This window comes from Anthonomus grandis, chromosome 16, assembly GCF_022605725.1.
Source record: "Anthonomus grandis grandis chromosome 16, icAntGran1.3, whole genome shotgun sequence".
Lineage (NCBI taxonomy): Eukaryota > Metazoa > Arthropoda > Insecta > Coleoptera > Curculionidae > Anthonomus > Anthonomus grandis.
Window position 1 is genome coordinate 21,033,319 of NC_065561.1, and position 24,436 is coordinate 21,057,754.

The 24,436-nt window shown below is 33.4% G+C and overlaps 6 protein-coding genes across 6 annotated transcripts; 4 read left to right on the top strand and 2 right to left on the bottom strand.

The window, feature by feature from the left end:
* Nucleotides 1-854: 854 nt before the first annotated feature.
* LOC126746010 (flexible cuticle protein 12-like) lies at nucleotides 855-1,434 on the bottom strand. The gene is made up of 3 exons (XM_050454097.1): nucleotides 1,348-1,434; nucleotides 1,167-1,288; nucleotides 855-1,108 (listed from the first exon to the last, which is right to left on the bottom strand). The coding sequence occupies exons 1-3, from the start codon at nucleotides 1,411-1,413 to the stop codon at nucleotides 913-915; spliced, it is 384 nt and encodes a 127-aa protein (XP_050310054.1). The 5' UTR covers nucleotides 1,414-1,434; the 3' UTR covers nucleotides 855-912.
* Nucleotides 1,435-1,746: 312 nt separating this feature from the next.
* On the top strand, nucleotides 1,747-2,488 carry LOC126746013 (flexible cuticle protein 12-like). The gene is made up of 3 exons (XM_050454100.1): nucleotides 1,747-1,882; nucleotides 2,061-2,182; nucleotides 2,236-2,488. Exons 1-3 carry the CDS (start codon nucleotides 1,874-1,876, stop codon nucleotides 2,429-2,431), a joined length of 327 nt encoding a protein of 108 aa, XP_050310057.1. The 5' UTR covers nucleotides 1,747-1,873; the 3' UTR covers nucleotides 2,432-2,488.
* A 6,447-nt stretch (nucleotides 2,489-8,935) lies between these two features.
* LOC126746015 (flexible cuticle protein 12-like) lies at nucleotides 8,936-9,575 on the bottom strand. The gene is made up of 3 exons (XM_050454102.1): nucleotides 9,455-9,575; nucleotides 9,256-9,377; nucleotides 8,936-9,197 (listed from the first exon to the last, which is right to left on the bottom strand). The coding sequence occupies exons 1-3, from the start codon at nucleotides 9,461-9,463 to the stop codon at nucleotides 9,002-9,004; spliced, it is 327 nt and encodes a 108-aa protein (XP_050310059.1). The 5' UTR covers nucleotides 9,464-9,575; the 3' UTR covers nucleotides 8,936-9,001.
* Nucleotides 9,576-10,566: 991 nt separating this feature from the next.
* On the top strand, nucleotides 10,567-11,158 carry LOC126746014 (flexible cuticle protein 12-like). Its single transcript, XM_050454101.1, has 3 exons — nucleotides 10,567-10,607; nucleotides 10,712-10,833; nucleotides 10,896-11,158. The coding sequence occupies exons 1-3, from the start codon at nucleotides 10,599-10,601 to the stop codon at nucleotides 11,089-11,091; spliced, it is 327 nt and encodes a 108-aa protein (XP_050310058.1). The 5' UTR covers nucleotides 10,567-10,598; the 3' UTR covers nucleotides 11,092-11,158.
* A 1,848-nt stretch (nucleotides 11,159-13,006) lies between these two features.
* Nucleotides 13,007-13,652, top strand: LOC126746018 (flexible cuticle protein 12-like). The gene is made up of 3 exons (XM_050454106.1): nucleotides 13,007-13,157; nucleotides 13,221-13,342; nucleotides 13,402-13,652. The coding sequence occupies exons 1-3, from the start codon at nucleotides 13,149-13,151 to the stop codon at nucleotides 13,589-13,591; spliced, it is 321 nt and encodes a 106-aa protein (XP_050310063.1). The 5' UTR covers nucleotides 13,007-13,148; the 3' UTR covers nucleotides 13,592-13,652.
* Nucleotides 13,653-18,020: 4,368 nt separating this feature from the next.
* On the top strand, nucleotides 18,021-22,742 carry LOC126746016 (flexible cuticle protein 12-like). Its single transcript, XM_050454104.1, has 3 exons — nucleotides 18,021-18,110; nucleotides 22,310-22,431; nucleotides 22,496-22,742. The coding sequence occupies exons 1-3, from the start codon at nucleotides 18,102-18,104 to the stop codon at nucleotides 22,689-22,691; spliced, it is 327 nt and encodes a 108-aa protein (XP_050310061.1). The 5' UTR covers nucleotides 18,021-18,101; the 3' UTR covers nucleotides 22,692-22,742.
* The last annotated feature ends 1,694 nt before the right edge of the window (nucleotides 22,743-24,436 follow it).

The window sequence follows — 24,436 nt, forward strand, 5'->3', positions numbered from 1 at the left end:
ATAAGCAATACTATCGAATAAACAAATTCCATCTTATCAGCGGAACATCTAGAAAACCCTATAATACCAGATAAAACCAAACACATAAGCATCTCCGAATTCAGGGTTGTAGTTCACAAGTGAAGTCTAAGAATCGACTGTCTTAAAGTAAGTTTTTATCACTTAAACTCAATTATCTCAAAAACCCCTATGGATAAAAATATTAAATAAATTTCGTTGGATTAAAGGAGCAACGGTCTACAAAAATTATCTTGGGTGCAAAGCAATTCAGGCACTTATTATGAAGTTATTTGGTTTTAAGTCTCGTTAGTGTCCCAAGGAACTTACCCTCAATAAAAATCAACTATCTTCGAAATTTATAAAGATAAAATTATTAATAGAATTACGTTGGGTTAAATGGAAAATTCTCTTAAAGAGTTATTAAGGGTGTAAAGCAGTTCAGGGTATTCTTCACAAGTTATTTGACTCAAAGTCTGACTGACCATCCAAGAAACGTAAACTCCAATATCTCTAAAACTACTATGGATAAACATTTTAAATAAATTGCGTTGAATTAAGGAAAAAATGGTTTTGAATACATAGTAGTGCTGCAGTCAGAAGTTTCCAATTAATGCAATTTCGAGTAAAATGAACTGTCCAACAAACGAGTCACGAATCACACATCCCTAAGATGACTTTTATTAATAAATATTTAGACCGATTACGAGCCGGAATTTTCAATACTTTACGTCAATGTGGTCTCCTTGATTTTCTGCCATTCCGCTATCGAATTCACCACTCTTCTTCACTCAATTTATTTAATACCCACATTTGATCGGAAGTTTTTCATTACTAATGTTGAAAGAAAAATTCCATGTTTTTTACTTTTTTAATAACCTATAATTAAGCAACAAAACGTGAGATAATTTACACTTATTGAGGGGCAACTGGCAAATGGGCACCTTGTGGTTGGAAACCGTTTTCGTCAGCTACGTATTGCACAGAGTATTGCTGACCGTCAGGTCCGGTGTACTGGAAGGAACCACGGACAGCGATGGCTTCGTTTTCAGATCCAGCGTTGATGAGTTGACCTTGTTCTTGGGCAGAGATTCCGTTGCTAGTTTCGTATCTATTAAGGAAGTTCTTGTTAGTCAATGTTTGTTCAGAAGATAAGGGTTACTGCTTACCCATAGCTGAATTTGTCAACGCCAATATTGTCCAAGTCGTTTCTCAATACTTGGGCTTGGGCGTCAGCTGGGTTTTGGGGAGCAGCTACAGCTACGGCTACGAGAGCAAAGAGGGCAATTACCTGAAAATAAAATGTTAATAATAAGCAAATGCGAATTTAATATCAATCGGTGAACTTACTACTTTCATTTTTGCTGTGTGGTGGATCTGTTGTTCTTCCAATGAGAAATGATAATTTTTTAACATACGAAGTTCTTTTTATATGCAATCTTTTAGCACCGAAAATTGACCTTGACTTTTATATCATCGCTCTTCAGTGTTTTAATTTGTGTCAGGTAATGCCTTGTGGCTTGAATATTAGCTTAGTGTGATTTGTTACTCTTAATTTTCTTGGTGGTACATAAAAGGACGAGTCCATATTTCATTTCTATTCAGATTGCAAGTCTATCCTTTCTTATTTATAGAATCCCTGAAGATGCTAACTCTGAAAGATCTAATTAGGTTCAAAACATATAAGAAACCTAAAAATAGAAAATTAAGATTCATAAGACATTAATTGGTCGGTATCATCTTTGCAAAAGGTCAGGGTAAGAATTCGACTATTTCTAATTTAAGGTGGGAGGAACGGACATATAAAAGGAATTCTAGATTTTTGGAAATTATCACTTCACCTTCGAAGCACAACAGATCCAACCAAATACCAACCATGAAAGTAGTAAGTCTTTATTATACAACTTGACATTATTTGCAATATTGATTTAACCATTTTCAAGTATTTGTATATAATTATTCATAATCATGTACTAACCTCCTTGAAAAAAGACGCCAATTAGCATACTTATAAAATGATGATAAAGTTGTGCAATATTATTAATTGATTTATTTGTTTCTAGGTAATTGCCTTATTTGCTCTTGTAGCTGTAGCTGTAGCTGCTCCCCAGAACCCCGCTGATGTTAATGCTCAGGTTTTGAGGAACGAACTGGACAACATTGGTGTCGACAAATTCAGCTATGGGTAAGCAGTAACTCTTGTGTACCATCATTTACTAATAAGGTTTTACTGATTAGATACGAAACCAGCAACGGAATCTCTGCTCAAGAACAAGGTCAACTCATCAACCCTGGATCTGAAAACGAAGCTATCGCTGTCCGTGGTTCCTTCCAGTACACCGGACCTGACGGTCAGCAATACAGTGTGCAATACGTAGCTGACGAAAACGGTTTCCAACCCCAAGGTGCCCATTTACCTGTTGCCCCTCAATAAGTCATTGTTTTCCGATTTTGTTGTTTAATTTTAGGTTATTAAAGAAGTAAAAAAGCATGTAAATGTATTTTTTTTTTCCAACATTAGCACCGAAATAGCTTTCGATTAAATGTGTATATAGTTAGGAATCGAATGCCACAATTAACTTTAAGCATTGCATAATGGCAAGTGCAAAAAAATTACCAATATACTAACGAACATTACCTTTGCCAAAGAGATTGACTTGGTTTTTTTTCTCTTAAAAGAGTGTTCTTAGTTTTAGGGTCACTAGGTCATACAAATAAATGAGGTGACCTCTGAGCTGATAATAAAATTTTAGCTAGAGCAAGGTCTTCAGAGCTCTTTATTTATCTGTGTAAAGGAAGGTTTCAGGTTAAGTACTATGTTCCATTTCCATGGAAGTGTGTTGGGCTTTTGATGCCTTATACAAATAATGCATATACATATACATATAATGCCTTTTGTAAAAACCTCAATTAAAATTATGGGAAAATACATTTTTTACACTAATATATATTCTCGAAAATTCGTTTTTCGATGCTTTTATAGTTGGGTGGGGTTGGATTGGATTAAGTTTATGATTCCAGGTACGATTAAGATGTATAAATGTCTAAATTAATTTTTTATATAAAATTTTAAATGCGATTTTCAGAAAATTTGCTATACCAGACCTTTACCACAGGTGTTTGGGTTTAAACGTAAAATAAATGTATTTTCTATTAATAAATATTTGGTTTTAATTAACCATAGACCGGGCGTTAAAATTTTAGGAAAAAATCCGCTTGAATTTATTTTCAACATTTGTCGCTTGAAAATATTAAAAAAAATTCCGATTTTTGTGCATTATCAAGCAATTATTAGCAATTTTTATTATAAATGCCTGGAATAACCAAGGAATTTCAATTTTTATATAGAAAAATCAAATTTTTATTTTTTTCAGATATTTTTAACCTGAAAACATGTGTTTTAAGCTATATTACATGTTTTTTATTAGTATAAATATATCGCTATTGTTATTATGGATTTACAAGTCGTAGCCTGTATTGCTATTAATAGCATTATCAACATTATCCAAATTCGTAAAACCTGGTGTGTGTACTAGCGAGAAGGCAAAATAAAGCAGTATATATCAAGACATGAAACAAGTCTTTTATTTATATATCCATTTTATTCAGTTAATAATCATCTTAAATTACTAAAAAAAAACAAAGAAACTTTAGCAATTCCTCGACAATCGATAAGCGTCTTTTAGTAACCTAGTTATTACCTAAAAACGTTTTCTTCAGTAGAAGAACTGTAATAATATTCTGTTTTCTAACAAAAAACCAAACTACATTCCGGATTAACTAGAAGCCGCTTAACTTAACCGGGCATAAAATTAGCAACGTTTGAAAAATGTCAGAGTTCAACGAAACATCATCGAAAGTGGTTTCAAGGTCGCATCCCAATTACCTTGGGTTTGGTTTACCGTGTGTCGGCTCATCTTCACTTTCGTTTTTCTTCTTCTTCACCCGTGTGCATTATACGGCAATTTAACGTGTATATTAAGAAATATTGACTTTTAAATATGGTGGTTAGTGAGGCACTGCATTTGCCATTCTGCCATGGGATTCGGCACTCTTTGGATTAATTGTTGTTTAGGAACAATCTGTTTCTTAGTTTTTATACTGTGTCGAACATCATATATAATAATGATAATTCCTCTCGTTCAATTTGGTAATTATTCATTCTCTAATTCACTTGATATTTTGTAATGCGCCTACTTTTTCGAACAATATTATTGTATAACTTTCCTAAATGTTAAATACTCTTATCGAACAGTTGGATCGTCACACGTCATGTTTACAACCGCCGCAAAATCCCAAAAAGGTCTTCAAATCCTTAATAATCAAATAAAGGATTACATAATTTTCACGTTTACCTTAAATTTAACCATCAATATTAGTTTTGAATAGCACACGTCTATTTTGTAATTTCTCATGCCGTAATAATAAGCATATTCAATTCAATTTTTTTTTTGGAATAATGCATGCAGGTGTAAAAAATTCGTAATGTAATTAGCGATTATGACCCGGAGGTGAATCCTTTAATCCGATTTATAATGTTAAATGGCTTTGACATTTTAAATGTGGGTAATGTGAGCTTGCTATTGTATAAGCGAGCAAGGAAGCCAACAATAAGTGTTAGCAAAACCAGATGTTAAGAACCTTATTATAGAAAATTTCTGATTTTGGTAAAATCATGTCAAATAAATTGGAAAAGGATTTTTTAAAATTGTAAAGTAGTGATACTCGATTCTTCGAGGCAGTTGAAGTAGTTTTAAAAGAATCAGAGCCATTTTAAGTTATTTCCAGGCAATTGAAGGCCTTACATTAAATCCATCTATACACCTTAAAGTTCTTGCCCTACCTGCCTGTTGAAGTTTATCAAAAATCAACAGGCCAAAAGTCGACTAACCTTGGTCAAAATTATGATTCTTTGCGTGTATGTTATATTGTAACAAAATCAAATGTTTGGTATATTTTTTTATTGCCACATTATTAAAGGCAATTTTTACAGACAGTTAAAAGCCTGAATTGAATATCTTCCAAGGAGTTGCCTGAGGAAAATTCAACTGCCTGGAATATATTTTTTTCCATTTCAAGAAGTTAAAGTCAGGTTTTCAAGAGGCAATTGAAGCAAGTCCGTTTCTGCTATGTCCAGGCAGTTAAAGGCCTTAATGTTTTTCAACTAATTGTCTTGTTTAATTCTAAGAAGTTGTGGTTAATTTTTCTAGGCACTTTAAAAGAACCAAAGTCATTTTAAAGTGCTTCCAGGCAATTGAAGCCTTAATATGTTTAAGGCAGTTGCTTCAATGTATTCTGTGTCATATTTGGAGGTCGATTTCCATGTTGACCAGACAATTTTGGTTTGTTTTCATTTACTTTTAGATAGTTGAAGTTAGTTTTTATTAGCTTCCAGGCAGTCAAAGTTAGTTATCAGTTATTTCCAGGTTGTTGAAGCTGGCTTCCATATATTTCAGATACTGAGGGTTAGTTTCCATTTCGTCCAGGCAGTTCAAGTTAGTTTTTATTTATTTCCAGGCAGTCGGAGTTCATTTTTAGTTTATTCCTGGAAATTGAAGGCTTTTCACTAAATCAATCTATACACGTTAAAGTTATATAGTTTATTACCTAAACATCTCTTATACCTGAAGAATAACTTGGCTGAAATCAAGTTAAGTTCTTGCCCTACCTGCCTGTTGAAGTTTATCAAAAATCAACAGGCCAAAAGTCGACTAACCTTGGTCAAAATTATGATTCTTTGCGTGTATGTTATTTTGTATCAAAATCAAATGTTTGGAATATTTTTTTATAGCCACATTATTAAAGTTAATTAGTTGCCTGAGGAAAATTCAATTGCCTGGAATATTTTTCTTTATTTCAAGAAGTCAACTTTTCAAGAGGCAATTGAAGCAGTTTTGATGAAACCACAGTCCATTTCTGCTATTTCCAGGCAGTAAAAGGCCTTAATGTTTTTCAACTAATTGTCTAAAAAAAATCAACTTCCTGGAAAGATTTTTTAACTTTAAGAAGTTATGGTTAATTTTTCTAGGCACTTTAAAAGAACCAAAGTCATTTTAAGGTACTTCCAGGCAATTGAAGCCTTAATATCTTTAAGGCAGTTGCTTCAATGAATTCTGTAGCGTATTTGGAGGTCGATTTCCATGTTGACCAGGCAATTTTGGTTTATTTTCATTTACTTTCAGATAGTTGAAGTCAGTTTTTATTAGCTTTTAGGCAGTCAAAGTTAGTTATTAGTTATTTTTAGGTTGTTGAAGCTGGCTTCCATATATTTCAGATACTGAGGGTTAGTTTCCATTTCGTCCAGGCAGTTCAAGTTAGTTTTTATTTATTTCCAGGCAGTCGGAGTTCATTTTTAGTTTATTCCTGGCAATTGAAGGCCTTTCACTAAATCCATCTATACACGTTAAAGTTATATAGTTTATTACCTAAACGTCTCTTATACCTGAAGAATACCTTGGCTCTAAATCAAGTTAAGTTCTTGCCCTACCTGCCTGTTGTTGAAGTTTATCAAAAATCAACAGGCCAAAAGTCGACTAACCTTGGTCAAAATTATGATTCTTTGCGTGTATGTTATTTTGTATCAAAATCAAATGTTTGGAATATTTTTTTATAGCCACATTATTAAAGTTAATTAGTTGCCTGAGGAAAATTCAATTGCCTGGAATATTTTTCTTTTCACACGAAACAAATTCATTTTAAGGTGCTTCCAGGCAATTGAAGCCTTAATATCTTTAAGGCAGTTGCTTCAATGTATTCTGTGTCGTATTTGGAGGTCGATTTCCATGTTGACCAGACAATTTTGGTTTGTTTTCATTTACTTTCAGATAGTTGAAGTCAGTTTTTATTTATTTCCAGGCAGTCGGAGTTCAATTTCAGTTTATGCCAGGTAGTTGAACTGGTTTTCAGGCAGTTGAAGTTAGTTTTTATTTATTTTAGACAGTGAAGGTCAGTTTTCATATTGTTCAGGCAATTTAGGTTAGTTTTTATTCACTTCCAGGCAGTTGGAATTCATTTTCAGTTACTTCCAGATAGTTGCAGGTGGTTTTCATTTATTTCAGATATTGAGGATCAGTTTTTATTTATTTCCAGGCAATTTACGTTAGTTTTTATTTACTTCCAGGCAGTCAAAGTTAGTTTCCAGTTACTTCCACGTAGTTGAAGCTGGCATCCATATATTTCGGACACTGAAGGTCAGTTTTCATTTCTTTTAGGCAATTTAGGTTAGGTTTTATTTACTTCCAGGCAGTTGAAATCAGTTTTTATTTACTTCCAGGCATTCGGAGTTCATTTCCAGTTACTTTCACGTAGTTCAAGCAGGTTTACATTTATTTCAGATGCTGCATGTCAGTTTCCATTTTTTCCAGGCAATTTAGGTTAATTATTATTTATTTCCAAACAGTAAAAGTTAGTTTGCATTTATTTTAGACAGTGAAGGTCAGTTTTCATATTGTAAAGGCAATTTAGGTAAGTTTTTATTCACTTCCAAGCAGTTGAAGTCGGTTTTATTTACTTCCAGGTAGTCAAAGTTAGTTTTCAGTTACTTTCACGTAGTTGAAGCTGGCTTCCATTTATTTCAGACACTGAAAACTAGTTTCCATTTCTTCCAAGCAATTTAGGTTAGTTTTAATTTACTTCTAGTTAATTTAAGATAGTTTCCATTTATTGTAGACTATGGAGGTCAGTTTTCAAATTGTTTAGGCAATTTAGGTTAGTTTTTATTTACTTCCAGGCAGTTGAAGTCAGTTTTTATTTACCTCCAGGCATTTGGAGTTCATTTTCAGTCACTTCTATGTAGTTGAAGCTGATTTCCATTTATTTCAGATGCTAAAGGTCAGTTTCCATTTTTTCCAGGCAATTTAGGTTAATTTTATTTATTTCCAAGCAGTTAAACTTAGTTTCTATTTATTTTAGACAGTGAAGGTCAGTTTTCAAATTGTTCAGGCAATTTAGGTTAGTTTTTATTTACTTACAGGCAGTTGAAGCTGGCTTTCATTTATTTCAGACACCAAGAAAGCCAGTTTCCATTTCTTCCAGGCAATTTAGGTTGGTTTTAATGTACTTTTAGTTAGTTTAAGTTATTTTCCGTTTATTGTAGTCAGTGTAGGGCAATTTTTGTATTGTTCAAGCAATGTAGGTTAGTTTTTAGTTACTTCCAGGTATTTAAAGTTAGTTTTCAGTTACTTTCACGTAGTTGAAGCTGGCTTTCATTTATTTCAGATACTGAAGACCAGTTTCCATTTCTTTCAGGACATTTAGGTTAGTTTTGATGTACTTCTAGTTAGTTTCCATTTATTGTAGACAGTTGATATTTCTATTTTGTTCATTGTGAAAAGGCTTGGATTCCTTTTAAGCACTAAATCGCATAATACCCTAATAATTAAATTTGCTGAACATTTTTGATCGCAACTTTGTTTACTTTAAATTCCACATTCGGAACATTTCCAACTTAAGACCGTTCATATGCCATAAATAAATTTTCTTATTTGCTGCTATTATACTTCGGACATATAATGCACATATTATTTTTTCACCAGGCCGCGTGGTCCATCTGCGTGTCACACCTTTGATTTTAAAACTACGTACCGCCCCTGCGTCACGGTAACTCTATATAATCAAATCATATTTAGCGTGTTAATTTTAGTAACAAATATTATGCAGACATTAGAATTGAGTTGTATATTAATTTATTAATCGTATTATTTATTACTTAGAAAGACTCTTATAAATTCTTAATACGAAAGAGTGACACCGTATTTTTAGTTTGATTTAATTGATTTCACTTAATCCATTTCCATAAATATCCAAAAATATCTCAGTACCTTCATACGAATTTGTTCAATCAGTGATGTGGATCTTACTTAGAGAATAAGGGTGATGGTTAAATCGTTGCCAAAATTCTATCCTTCCATCATATTGATGTAGAATGAACGTATGCATGTAAATCTTTAACTAAATTTTATTATCCTTATAAAATTAAGCAACAACAATATAAAACATTAATCACTTATTGAGGGGCAACGGGTAAATGGGCACCTTGTGGTTGGAAACCGTTTTCGTCAGCTACGTATTGCACAGAGTATAGCTGACCGTCAGGTCCGGTGTACTGGAAGGAACCACGGACAGCGATAGCTTCGTTTTCAGATCCAGCATTCACCACTTGACCTTGTTCTTGAGCAGAGATTCCGTTGCTAGTTTCGTATCTATTAAGGAAGTTCTTGTTAGTCATTCTTAGTACAGAAGAAAAGGGTTACTGCTTACCCATAGCTGAATTTGTCAACGCCAATATTGTCCAAGTCGTTTCTCAATACTTGAGCTTGAGCGTCAGCTGGGTTCTGGGGAGCAGCTACAGCTACGGCTACGAGAGCGACAAGAACAATTACCTGGAAAAAATTTGAATGAATAATATGCGTATGCAATAATAAGCAATTGCATAAGCATTACTAAATTATGAACTTACTACTTTCATTTTTGCGGTTTGGTGGATCTGTTGTTCTTCTACTAAGAAATGATAATTTTTTAATAAACGAAACTCTTTTTATATGCAATCTTTTACCAGAAACGCGAACCACCGAAATCTGACCTTGACTTTTACATCGTCAATTTGTGTCAGTTGACTTTTTTTTTTTAAATTGCACTTTGATAATCTTCTCTATATTAATAATAGATTCATATTAATAAGGACTTTTTTTTGAGGTCATTCTTTGGCTGAATCTCATAAGGCTTTTGAGTGTGCCTCTTGTGATATTCGTCTTATTACAACCATTCTTTTACATAAAAATGATTAGTTCTACCGAAGTTTTCCATGCATTCTGGATATTTGATTGGTTATTTTTCATACACCTTTTAAATTCCAGGCATATTTTATAGGCAAATATTGTTCCTGGTACCTGGATGTATTCAATTATTGTGTGAAAAAGTAGCAAGACCAGTAGTATTCTAAATAAACTAATAAGTATGTACATTACAGGTTTATGAAAAAGATTGTATAAAGAACAATTACTCAGTTTTCAGTAATAAACACAATAAAGGAACAGTCAGGGTATAGAAAAAAGTTATGTGAAAACGGCTTTGCAATATTTAATGTCATTATGAAAATCACATTAGTTACAAGTAGACCTTCTAATTTTAGATCAATTTTATTGCTCCCTTTGCTGTCCAAAATACTTAAGGAGGGTTCAATGCTATCCTCAGCAATTTTCTATGACTTCTCCAAGGCATTTGATTGCATTGACAAATTGAAGGCTTATAATGGAGTTAAAGGTTCTAACCTGACTGGGCTTACCTCATTCCTTCGTGAACGTTTTAAGGTAGAATTTGATGAAGTTTATCTTGAAAAACTGAAAATCAAAGCTCTGTAAGACGCTTTATTATAAGATTCTCATTGAATATGTTTGATGTGAGACATTTTTCCAGAATTTTTGAATTTAAAGTAAACAAAAATACATAAATCTTCACTAAAAAATGAATTGACACCACACCAAAGAGGTTCACAAAAGTCAAGGTTAAATTCCGGGTGCCTATGGTGAAAGACTTTTATATAAATAACATCTGAAATTTGTAAATTCATCAGTTCACATTAGAAGAACCATCACTAAACAACAATGAAAGTAGTACGTGCTTTATGTATAAATTAGCATACATTATTAAATGTTAAATAATAGTTGATGTGTTTATTCATTTCATAATTGATTTTAATTAAAATAATAATTTTTAGGTAATTGCCCTTTTCGCTCTCGTAGCCGTAGCTGTAGCTGCTCCCCAAAACCCAGCTGACGCCCAAGCTCAAGTGCTAAGGAGTGACTTGGACAACATTGGAGTCGATAAATTCAGCTATGGGTAAGCAGTAAGCAACCGTTCTTCTATCAACCATGTTTTACTAATAAGGTTTTACTGACTAGATACGAAACCAGCAACGGAATCTCCGCACAAGAAGAAGGTCATGTCATCAACGCTGGATCTGAAAACGAAGCTATCGCTGTCCGTGGCTCCTTCCAATATACCGGACCTGATGGTCAGCAATACAGTGTGCAATACGTAGCTGACGAAAACGGTTTCCAACCACAAGGTGCCCATTTGCCTGTTGCCCCTCAATAAGTGATTAATGTTTTATATTGTTGTTGCCTAATTTTATAAGGATAATAAAAAATATGGAATAAAATAATACGTTTCATTGGGTCTATTGAATTTAGGCAGCGATCTATGAGTTAATCGAAAACTTGCAGTGATAAGAATACATGGATTAAATCATAATTTTTTTATATACACTCGTACCAATCAGTTACAACATCAGTAACATCAATAGTCGTACTAAGTCCATTGCTAAAAAGAAATCATTCCATTGTTTCCTTCTCTTGAGCCCTTTGCATCCAGTTCTTGGTCCGTCTCTGTAAATCTCGATTCATTCCTTAATTATATGATTTGAAACTGTTTTTAAGGGATAAATCTAACATCGCTCTCTGTTCTACTTGAATTTTGTTTATCACCTTCCTAGTAAGTCTTTCTACTCCATATGCGTTTTTTGCACATAAGGAACAAAAACACATGGGAATATCTGATTTAAATATCTCCTTCAGTTTTCCGTAAGTTGGTCATGTATTGTGTTTAGGAGGATTTAATTTTTAGGTCAAGATCTCTGCTATGACATAATAACTATGTCATCTTCAAACGTCTGACTAGCTTGAAGGGTTACAAATGTGCATAGAATGGAATTCATAGGTAGTTCTAGTTAAAGCAGTTGAAGGTAAACCGGTTTTGAGGGTTACATTTCACTCCAAGCGCTTGCTTCTTGATTTGGCATGAAATACGCTTGCGATGCTTTATTTAAACAGTTATTGTTTGAATTGATCTATTTCTTACAGGCAATTGAAGCATAGAAGAAGCTCTTTGTAGGCTTCAATTGCCTGGAAGAAATAGGTTAATTCGTCCAGGCAGTTGAGCTTCAAAAACAGAGTTACAGCCTGGAAAAAACTACAATATTTCTTTTTTAACTAGTTAACATTCAGTATGAGATGCTCTCTTCAGACAGTTACTGTATAGGCTACAATTGCCTAGAAGAAATAAGTTGATTCTTCCAGGCAGTTGAGGTCCAGAAATACATGTGCTTCTTGAGGTTTCAATTGTCTGGAATAAATTTTATATTTCGTTTCCATACAGTTAAAGGTTGGCATGAGATGCTTTCTTCAGACAATTACCGTGAAGGCTTCTTTTAGGCTTTAATTGCTCGGAAGAAATAGGTTAATTCGTCCAGGCAGTTGAGGTCCAAAAACAGAGTTACTGCCAAAAAAAACTACAATAAATATTTTTCAAGCAGTTAAGGTTTAACATGAGATGCTTTCTTCAGACAATTACCGTGACGGCTTGTTTTAGGCTTCAATTGCCTGGAAGAAATTCATTGATTACGATCCGAAAATTCTGAATTTTTAAGAAATAAAAATTAATAGCTTTGGTTCTCTTTACACCTCTCAATATATTGATAAATTTGTATATACCATCATAAGTCAATTTTAAGCCCTTTAAATGGCTTGAAATTTTCACGCATTATATTAAAAATCTATTTTACCATTGAAAATTAGTTGAAAACAAGTAAAAATTTGAATTTTTAATAAGGATGAGTTGCTGTACATTTTCTAAAGAAAATCGGTGTAAAAAAGAACTAAATGACCAAAACAACCAATTCAAACTGCTCCAAAGACTAAACCTTCATCATCCTTTAACGTCTATAATTAATTTTTACATATTAAATTGTAGATAATCGAATTATTTACGAATTTGTACAAGGAGTGCTCAGCATATTTATTGCTATTTATTTCAATACCTGCATAAAACTATATTGACCACACCTCAATTTATTATTCATAGGGAACAACACTTTTCACTTTTCATTCATAGTAATTTACTCTCTGGAATTGTTCAGTTATTTCACAGCCGTTGTCATCTAAGATTAGTGAGTTAAAAAGAAACATAAGCCAAGACAAACATCTAAATTGCAAATTAAAAGTCGCAAATTGATATATCATGGGTGATTAAAGAGCCGCGTAAAAGATCAGGGTCAAATTTCGTGCGAACAGCACAAAAGATGTCTATATAAAAAGAATTTCGAGTTTTCAAATATTATCAGTTAACATTAGAACTGCAACAGAACCAAACTGACAATGAAAGTAGTAAGTGCATTATCTAAGAATAATTAGGAGTATGAAGATATGTTAAATTGATCCTTTTTCTAGGCAATTGCCCTATTTGCTCTCGTAGCTGTAGCTGTAGCTGCCCCCCAGAACCCCAGCGATGTTCAAGCTCAAATCTTGAAGAATGAACTGGACAACATTGGTGTCGACAAGTTCAGCTATGGGTAAACAGTAACTCTTATACCATAAACCATTATTTACTAACAAAGTTTTTAATTACTAGATACGAAACCAGCAACGGAATCTCTGCTCAAGAACAAGGACAACTCATCAACGCTGGATCTGAACACGAAGCTATCGCTGTCCGTGGTTCCTTCCAATACACCGGACCTGACGGTCAGCAGTACTCTGTGCAATACGTAGCTGACGAAAACGGTTTCCAGCCACAAGGTGCCCATTTGCCCGTAGCTTAGATTGAATGATGTGACTTTTTTTACGTTAAGTCTTGTAAATATTAAATGAAAATTGTAAAAATTGTGCCTTTTTTACTTAAAATTATTTATATATATTTAGTATTTGCAATTAAGAAGTCCATAATATATGAGAGGGCATCTTAATCAGAAATCATGCTCTTCGTAGATGATATTAGAATCAAGCCTCTCTTTATTCAAAGTCAATATGACTTATTTTGAGTATGAGTGGCCCTAATCATCTCATTTAATGCGCAACTAGAGATTCTGGATTAACAAACTAATAAATTGGCATTTCCACTTTAAAAAATTACAGCAGTAGCATCTTTCGCTGTTTGATAAATCTTTCATGTGGCATTAGGGAAACTCCCGCCCTAAGGAGAACAGCAAATTCTGCAAAAAGTTGTTGATTGAAATGTTGATTGAAAAAACCCAAACTTTGAAGGTCGATATCTCGGCTTCTATGGGAGCTATCGGGAAAATTCCAACGGTTTGGTCTTAGTTTCGTCATTCTGAATCCAACGAGACCATCCGCAAGGTCGTAGCTCTTACGATAGCAGAGATATGGCATTTTTGATGCCCATTTTTGGCCTCAAAAACGGACGTCGAAAACGACTTTTTCACGATTTTCAAAGTGCTCTCATTCCCTTAGTTCTGCTCGGATCCTGTTATAACCCGGTGTTTTCGTAATCTAGGTGACCCAAATAAGACGCTGGTATTGTTAGTTTGATTTCGAAAAAAATCAATTTTTGGTGAAAAAATTCGATACGGGGGGGTATACCCGAAAAATGAAAAAACCCAAACTTTGAAGGTCGATATCTCGGCTTCTATGGGAGCTATCGGGAAAATTCCAACGGTTTTGTCTTAGTTTCGTCATTCTGAATCCAACGAGACCACCCGCAAGGTCGTAGCTCTTACGATAGCAGAGATATGGCATTTTTGATGCCCATTTTTGGCCTCAGAAACGGACGTCGAAAACGACTTTTCCAGGACTTTCAAAGTGCTCTCATTCCCTTAGTTCTGCTCGGATCCTGTTATAACCCGGTGTTTTCGTAATCTAGGTGACCCAAATAAGACGCTGGTATACTTAGTTTGATTTCGAAAAAAATCAATTTTTGGTGAAAAAATTCGATACGGGGGGGTATACCCGAAAAATGAAAAAACACAAATTTTGAAGGTCGATATCTCGGCTTCTATGGGAGCTATCGGGAAAATTCTAAGGGTTTTGTCTTAGTTTCGTCATTCTGAATCCAACAAGACCATCCGCAAGGTCGTAGCTCTTACGATAGCCGAGATATGGCATTTTTGATGCCCATTTTTGGCCTCAAAAACGGACGTCGAAAACGACTTTTTCAGGATTTTTAAAGTGCTCTCATTCCCTTAGTTCTGCTCGGATCCTGTTATAACCCGGTGTTTTCGTAATCTAGGTGACCCAAATAAGACGCTGGTATACTTAGTTTGATTTCGAAAAAAATCAATTTTTGGTAAACAAATTCGATACGGGGGGGTATACCCGAAAAATGAAAAAACCCAAACTTTGAAGGTCGATATCTCGGCTTCTATGGGAGCCATCGGGAAAATTCCAACGGTTTTGTCTTAGTTTCGTCGTTCTAAATCCAACGAGACCATCCACAAAGTCGTAGCTCTTACGATAGCAGAGATATGGCATTTTTGATGCCCATTTTTGGCCTCAAAAACGGACGTCGAAAACGACTTTTTCAGGATTTTCAAAGTGCTCTCATTCCCTTAGTTCTGCTCGGATCCTGTTATAACCCGGTGTTTTCGTAATCTAGGTGACCCAAATAAGACGCTGGTATACTTAGTTTGATTTCGAAAAAAATCAATTTTTGGTAAACAAATTCGATACGGGGGGGTATACCCGAAAAATGAAAAAACCCAAACTTTGAAGGCTCATATCTCGGCTTCTATATGAGCTATCGGGAAAATTCCAACGGTTTTGTCTTAGTTTCGTCATTCTGAATCCAACAAGACCATCCGCAATGTCGTAGCTCTTACGATAGCCGAGATATGGCATTTTTGATGCCCATTTTTGGCCTCAGAAACGGACGTCGAAAACGAATTTTTCAGGATTTTCAAAGTGCTCTCATTCCCTTAGTTCTGCTCGGATCCTGTTATAACCCGGTGTTTTCGTAATCTAGGTGACCCAAATAAGATGCTGGTATACTTAGTTTGATTTCGAAAAAAATTAATTTTTGGTGAAAAAATTCGATACGGGGGGGTATACCCGAAAAATGAAAAAACCCAAACTTTGAAGGTCGATATCTAGGCTTCTATGGGAGCTATCGGGAAAATTCCAACGGTTTTGTCTTAGTTTCGTCATTCTGAATCCAACGAAACCATCCGCAAGGTCGTAGCTCTTACGATAGCAGAGATATGGAATTTTTGATGCCCATTTTTGGCCTCAAAAACGGACGTCGAAAACGACTTTTTCAGGATTTTCAAAGTGCTCTCATTCCCTTAGTTCTGCTCGGATCCTGTTATAACCCGGTGTTTTCGTAATCTAGGTGACCCAAATAAGACGCTGGTATACTAAGTGCTCTCATTCCCTTAGTTCTGCTCGGATCCTGTTATAACCCGGTGTTTTCGTAATCTAGGTGACCCAAATAAGACGCTGGTATACTTAGTTTGATTTCGAAAAAAATTTTTGGTGAAAAAATTCGATACGGGGGGGGTATACCCGAAAAATGAAAAAACCCAAACTTTGGAGGTCGATATCTCGGCTTCTATGGGAGCTATCGGGAAAATTCCAACCCAACCCAGGTTGGGTTGGGTTGATGCAGTTGAAAATTTTATTTAAACACTAGTCAAAGGCCTTTTCAATGTTCATAAATATTTTTATCAAAATACTTTAAATTGTTGAAGAATTATTTCTAGAAGCAAACTTTGATTTTTCTCCCAAAACCGCCTTAAATTTGATGTATTGTATAATTAAGTTACCTTCTATAAAAATAACTTACTCTCTGGATAAAATTACTGTCAACAGTAATACATAACAGTATCCAATGATGAACGCAATCAAAAGCCTTGGGCAGATCAGAAAAAATTGTCACAACAAGCAACACAAGATTTCTATGGTTCTAAGATAGATATTCATATCAATAACAGATAATTGAAAAACAATATTATTTTATTTTTTAATATTTTAGGATTATTGGAAAAAATTATTTCCAATGCTAGAAAGTGGTTACAGAAGCCTGAAAAATACCAATAATTATAAAGAATAATTCTAGCTTCTTATAAAAATTCGGTGAAATTCCTTTGGTAAATTACAAAATATAGCAACGGCAGGCTCTTATTTCTGATAATAGAATTAAAGGTCGGGGTATTTTTAATATTTATTTTATATCCCTGGAATACCTATAAAGTATAACTCCGAATGCCTAGAAGGCATGCAAATTTACTCCAATGATATAAATACAAAAATATTATAAACGTTAATATTTTTCAAGTTTTCCATATTTCCGGACTCATTTTTTTAAATCACCATATTTTCCAGGTATAAAAAATTATTTTTTCAGGTTTCTATAATAATTTTTAAAGTATTCAGACTCTTGGAAGAACTGACCTTATTTTTCAAGAATTTAAAGAAATTTTCCAGGAATTTCACCTAATAATTTATACATTCAAAGAATTTAAAGAAATTTCGAATATAAGGAAAATATCTGGAAGAGATGAAAAAAGTGAAATGATTCTAACAGCATGAAAAATTATTTCGAATTCCTAAAATGCACGAATTCATTAAATATTTAAAATAATATTTCTAATGTCCAAATGAATTATATCGGGTTCAGTGCTTAGAGAAGAAATTAAAAAAATATATATATTCCTTAAATATATTAAAAATTAGGTAAAATGCCTGTAAAATTAGAATAATCTCAACTGCCTGGAGCAACTAAATGTAGGTGAAATGTTGTGCCTGTAGAATTGCACATAAAATTTGTATTTTTTAACGCTTGAAAGTGTAAAAATTTAGTTTATATACACTCCTGGAAAACTTGAAACAATACACAAATTGCATTAAATTCCTTAAGGGTTTGATTCAAATGATGATTTCAATCCCTGCAAAGTATTTCAATATTTAGGACACTAATTATTTAATCATCTGCACTAGATTAACAAACATTTTTTCCTCCTTTTTTTTTGTCAACTAGGAGTATCTATTTAGCAAACAAACATTACCCAATCCCAATACCAGTAGATCCAAGTAATTAGAATTACCTACTTATTTATAACGAAGAAATCAATACACCGGTCAAGAAATTTCATATCTAATATAATGATGCGCGACCTTTACATTATTTCATCTATTATGTTAAAGGTTAGAAATGAAATATGTTAAATAAAAAAAAATTACCGTAATCTATGCGATATGTCAAAATAAAATTTTCGGGTAAAATGGTGGGAGAATCAATCAGTTGGATATAAGGAGCTTTTTTTTCACATCGGTCATTACATCAGTTCGTGTTATCAGCTGAAGAATTATCACATCATCATGAAAGTAGTAAGTGATTAATTTGCATTTTGTTTTCTCTTTAGATCGTAATTTTTGTCGTTATTTTTTTATTTAATGGGTAATATTTTATTGTATATGAAGTTGACTCTTATGGAAAGAAATTTTATATTTATTTTCCATACAGTTAAAGCTTGGCATGAGATGCTTTCTTCAGACAATTACCGTGAAGGCTTCTTTTAGGCTTTAATTGCCCGGAAGAAATAGGTTAATTCGTCCAGGCAGTTGAGCTTCAAAAACAGAGTTACTGCCTGGAAAAAACTATAATATTCGTTTTTCAAACAGTTAACGTTCAGCATAAGATGCTTTGTTTAGACAGTTACTGTCTAGGTTACAATTGCCTGGAAGAAATAAATTAATTCTTTCAGGCAGTTGAGGTCCAGAAATAAATTTGCTTCTTGAGGTTTCAACTGCCTGGAAGAAATTTCACATTTATTTTCCATATAGTTAAAGCTTGGCATGAGAAGCTTTCTTCAGACAATTACCGTGAAGGCTTCTTTAAAGCTTTAATTGCCCGGAAGAAATAGGTTAATTCGTCTAAGAAGTAGAGGTCCAAAAACAGAGTTACCGCCTAAAAAAAACTACAATTAATATTTTTCAAGCACTTCCAGTCCAGTCATATTTCTAGTCATTTATTAATCCAAAAAAATGTCGTTACATAAATTTGTTTAAAAGTACAAAATAAGCACCTAAGTAATTTAATACTTGTGTATGCCTATATATAAATATATTATTAAAGAAATCTGTTAATCTTGACCATGTTCGGATTCCAGCTGTTTCTTAAAGTTCTTTAAATGAATAATTTAAGTAGTCAAAAACTACACTACATATACATAGATATATAACTGCAATCTGCTCTCAAAGCCATTTGATACCAACAATAATAATAATAATAATAATAAAAGGACGAGATATAATGAATTTAATATAAGATAGAAAAGAGAAACAATTCAAAAATTAGTTGGTAATCTACTCTACAACCTATTATTTTTTGAGTAATAAAATTACCCTAATAATGGCCTAAAACTAATAAAATTTTCATGCATATAATCCTTCCGATTGAAGACTTTCTTATTTGTTATATTCTTAATATCAGAGGGTATTATGTTATAAAATTTTGCTCCTAAATAATCGACAAAAAGAAGGTTAATTTGCTTATGATTCTGTGGCAAAGTAAGATTGTGATACCTTGGGAATACGTGATTTGTTTTTTTTAAATATCTGTACTATATACAAAAGAACATACTTTTTCTATATAAAGATAATTTATATCGCTTCTATTAGAGTTGTATAGTAGCTCAGTTGAGTAAAGTCTATTTTTTTATAAATTACTTTAAGAATGTAATTTTAGACAACTCTTAACGATTGAAGAGTAGACTTGTAACTACCACCCCATACTATTATGCAATAAGACAGAAGAGACTCCACTAAAGATTTATACACAAGCAAACACAAATTGTTGCCCAGTATTTCTCGAAGAACGTAAAATTTTTGTATTAGGTTTCGGACTTTACCACGGACATTTTCAGTATCGGTCAATTATAATTTCAAGATATTTTGTTTGTTTCTATCATTACTTCGTTTCTTGTAGTGTTGACAATGATGATGAAAAAGCTGTATAATTTTTTTTTCAAGGTTAATCGTGAGTGAGACTTAACCTTTGACATGAGATGCTTTGTTCAGACAGTTACTGTCTAGGTTACAATTGCCTGGAAGAAATAAATTAGTTCTTCCAGGCAGTTGAGGTCCAGAAATAAATTTGTTTCTTGAGGTTTCAACTGCCTGGAAGAAATTTTACATTTATTTTCCATACAGTTAAAGCTTGGCATGAGATGCTTTCTTCAGACAATTACCGTGAAGGCTTCTTTTAGGCTTTAATTGCCCGGAAGAAATAGGTTAATTCGTCCAGGCAGTTGAGGTTCAAAAACAGAGTTACTGCCTGGAAAAAACTACAATATTCGTTTTTCAAATAGTTAACGTTCAGCATAAGATGCTTTGTTCAGACAGTTACTGTCTAGGTTACAATTGCCTGGAAGAAATAAATTAATTCTTCCAGGCAGTTGAGGTCCAGAAATAAATTTGCTTCTTGAGGTTTCAACTGTCTGGAAAAAAAATTATATTTATTTTCCATACAGTTAAAGCTTGGCATGAGATGCTTTCTTCAGAAAATTACCGTGAAGGCTTCTTTTAGGCCTTAATTATCTGAAAGAAATAAGTTGATTCTTCCAGACAATTGAGGTCCAAAAACAGAGTTACTGCCTGGAAAAAACTGCAATATTCGTTTTTTAAATAGTTAACGTTTAGCATGAGATGCTCTCTTCAGACGGTAACTGTCTGACCACAATTGCCTGATAAAAATAAATTGATTCTTCCAGGCAGTTGAGGTCCAGAAATAAATTTGCTTCTTGAGGTTTCAACTGCCTGGAAGAAATTTTACATTTATTTTCCATACAGTTAAAGCTTGGCATGAGATGCTTTCTTCAGACAATTACCGTGAAGGCTTCTTTTAGGCTTTAATTGCCCGGAAGAAATAGGTTAATTCGTCCAGGCAGTTAAGCTTCAAAAACAGAGTTACTGCCTGGAAAAAACTACAATATTCATTTTTCAAACAGTTAACGTTCAGCATAAGATGCTCTGTTCAGACAGTTACTGTCTAGGGTACAATTGCCTGGAAGAAGTAAGTTGACTCTTCCAGGCAGTTGAGGCCCAGAAATAAATTTGCTTCTTGAGGTTTCAACTGCCTGGAAGAAATTTTACATTTATTTTCCATACAGTTACAGTTTGGCATGAGATGCTTTCTTCAGACAATTACCGTCAAGGCTTCTTTTAGGTTCTAATTGGTTTTAATTCAGTTGAGGTTCAAAAACAGAGTTACTGCCTGGAAAAAACTACAATATTCATTTTTCAAACAGTTAATGTTCAGCATAAGATGCTCTGTTCAGACAGTTACTGTCTAGGTTACAATTGCCTGGAACAAATAAATTAATTCTTCCGGGCAGTTGAGGCCCAGAAATAAATTTGCTTCTTGAGGTTTCAACTGCCTGGAAGAAATTTTACATTTATTTTCCATACAGTTACAGTTTGGCATGAGATGCTTTCTTCAGACAATTACCGTGAAGGCTACTTTTAGGCTTTAATTGCCCGGAAGAAATAGGTTAATTCGTCCAGGCAGTTGAGGTTCAAAAACAGAGTTACTGCCTGGAAAAAACTACAATATTCGTTTTTCAAATAGTTAACGTTCAGCATAAGATGCTTTGTTCAGACAGTTACTGTCTAGGTTACAATTGCCTGGAAGAAATAAATTAATTCTTCCAGGCAGTTGAGGTCCAGAAATAAATTTGCTTCTTGAGGTTTCAACTGTCTGGAAAAAAAATTATATTTATTTTCCATACAGTTAAAGCTTGGCATGAGATGCTTTCTTCAGAAAATTACCGTGAAGGCTTCTTTTAGGCCTTAATTATCTGAAAGAAATAAGTTGATTCTTCCAGGTAATTGAGGTCCAAAAACAGGGTTACTGCCTGGAAAAAACTGCAATATTCGTTTTTTAAATAGTTAACGTTCAGCATGAGATGCTCTCTTCAGACTGTTACTGTCTGACCATAATTGCCTGAAAGAAATAAATTGATTCTTCCAGGCAGTTGAGGTCCAGAAATAAATTTGCTTTTTGACATTTCAACTGCCTGGAAGAAATTTCACATTTATTTTCCATACAGTTAAAGCTTGGCATGAGATGCTTTCTTTAGATCGTATTTTCATCGTTATTTTTTTATTTAATGGGTAATATTTCATTGTATGTGAAGTCTGGTGAACCTAACCTTGTACAAAGGTACATAACAAATTTTTTTATCTCACTATCGTTTGTTCCTGTATTTCTTGAGATGAGAAGTGTTAGTTTTTATTGGCATTAATGAAAATAAAAAAAGTGGAAGCAAATTAATAAGAAAGTTAAACAAGAAAATTGAAACAGCTAACGCATCCTGAGTAAAACCCTAATAACTGGGAAAACAAGCTCCCCCAAAGGTACTAAAAGACTAACATGAGGTGGGGGTAGCCTAAGCTTTTCAAAATTTGTCAATATACTACATTCTTCACTCCTATTGAGAGAATTGAAAATTTTATTTAAATTACAACTAGTTCTGTTGGAAGTATAAAACTTCTAACTAAATACTAATTTATTAATTCTGTTCTAGGCAATCGCCCTGTTCGCTCTCGTAGCCGTAGCCGTAGCTGCGCCCCAATCCAACCTAGACAAAGATGCCCAAGTGTTAAAATATGAAAATGATAACATTGGAGTCGAAGGATTTAACTGGGCGTAAGTACAAATGTATTTAAAATGAAAGCAATAACTCGTAACGTTTCGTGTCTATATATTTTAGGGTAGAAACTAGTAACGGTATCTCCCAACAAGAACAAGGACAATTGATCAACGCCGGATCTGAAAACGAAGCTATCGCTGTCCGTGGTTCGTTCAGATACACCGCCGCTGACGGTCAAGTCTATGAAGTGACATACGTAGCTGACGAAAACGGTTTCCAGCCGCAAGGAGCTCATTTACCCGTTGCACCTCAATAAGTTCTTAGCGTTAATTTTTTTTGTTAGAAAATAAATGATAAAAGTTTAAAATGGTTCTTTTTGTTCTGCATAGTTATGTCTTTAATTCAATCTTTTGCAATTACTCAGCATTTAGAGGAGCATGAATATAATTATAGTAGAGTGTTAGTGTTAATAAATCAAGTCGTGTATTCCTTAATACAGTCAATGGCACGAACTTAATAAATATATATGGATACCCAAAAATGACCACTGCATGGTGCCGCCATTTTTATCCTTTTGATGTTGCTCACTCTGAACATTTTCAGTGTTGCCAATAAAAAATATATTAATTAACGGTAATGAAGTTGATAACACTGACTTTTGACGTGTGAGTATAGCGAATTGCCTAGTTTTTGGTGATTTGTAGACGACGCTTGGGTATACGGTAATAATACGTGAATAATGTATCACTATCTTTATTTAAAGGTATTTGGTTCACTGTTTCTCAAAACCGAATTATTGTGAATTGTCTGTTTGTGTTCTTTATGATGAATACAAAGTTACATTTAGTTAAGAATTTGAGATAGTTGCGTTAGATCTGTGATTTTTCTTGTACTTCTTTGTATTTATGATAGAATAATATATAGAGTCGTTTATTTTTACTATATAAACCCTTGCTAATTACAAACTCTCATAAAATCATCTATATTTTGATTTTTATAGGTGGTTGTAAATGGTGTATATGGAAGGAAAGTAAAACTCGTAATAGTAAAAATAAAAAGAAAATAAAACTGTTTTTAACTGAATTTGTTAAGTAAATACAAGCAAACATTTAAATGAAGATCACCATTTCCATGGTATTAGGGTTTATAAGATTTAAGTTTATAAGTTTAGATTTATAAGATTCAAGATTATCAGAATAATAAAACAAATATTTTAAAGTGCATGCATCTATCTCAAGTTGATTAAAACTTTGTCTCATTTTAGGTGAGGATTACTTTTTTTCATAAATTTTAATGAAATTCTTAAAGAAGTACACGAAAAATCACAGATCTAAGGCAACTCTCTTAAATTCTTAACTAAATGTAACTTTCTATTTTGCATTTGTAAGCATAACCTCTCAAAAACTTTAATTTTGATTTCCTACAATTGGCACAACTGAAATTTGTCAGAGTGACCAACATCGAAAGGACACAATCACGCAAAATGGCGGCCCCCTTGTAGCGGTCATTTACTTTTCATTGAATTGGCAGTTCAAGTATATTTATTAAGTTCGCCGTCAATACCTTATAGTGAATAAAATGTATGATTGACTGGTTAATCTATAAAGTATTTCAATCTTCCTAGGAGAAAAATGTTTATTGCAAATAATTTGTATGGCCAACAAACTTTAAAAAATCCAATTAATTCTTTTTTTTAGTGTATTAACTAATAGCTTACAGAATATCCATTAAACAGATTTTCGGACGTTCATATTCAATTTTAAATCACTCTAAACTCATGACCATGTTGTCTTCTAATAGGAGCAGGCTTGAATATACATCCTTGATACAGGATAATGGATCATTTCACATGGCGACGGATAACCAACAGAATAAATTGATTATTCAAAAATATGCGAGGGTTGCAGAAGATTTTATTGCGGCACACTCTAACATCCGCTCAGTGAAGATTGGTTTTGACGAATTTGTTAATTATGTTCTTGATTATAACTACGATATTCTGGGGCTATCAGAAACGTGGTTAACATCGAATGATAACGATAATTCTTTTAGAATACCAAG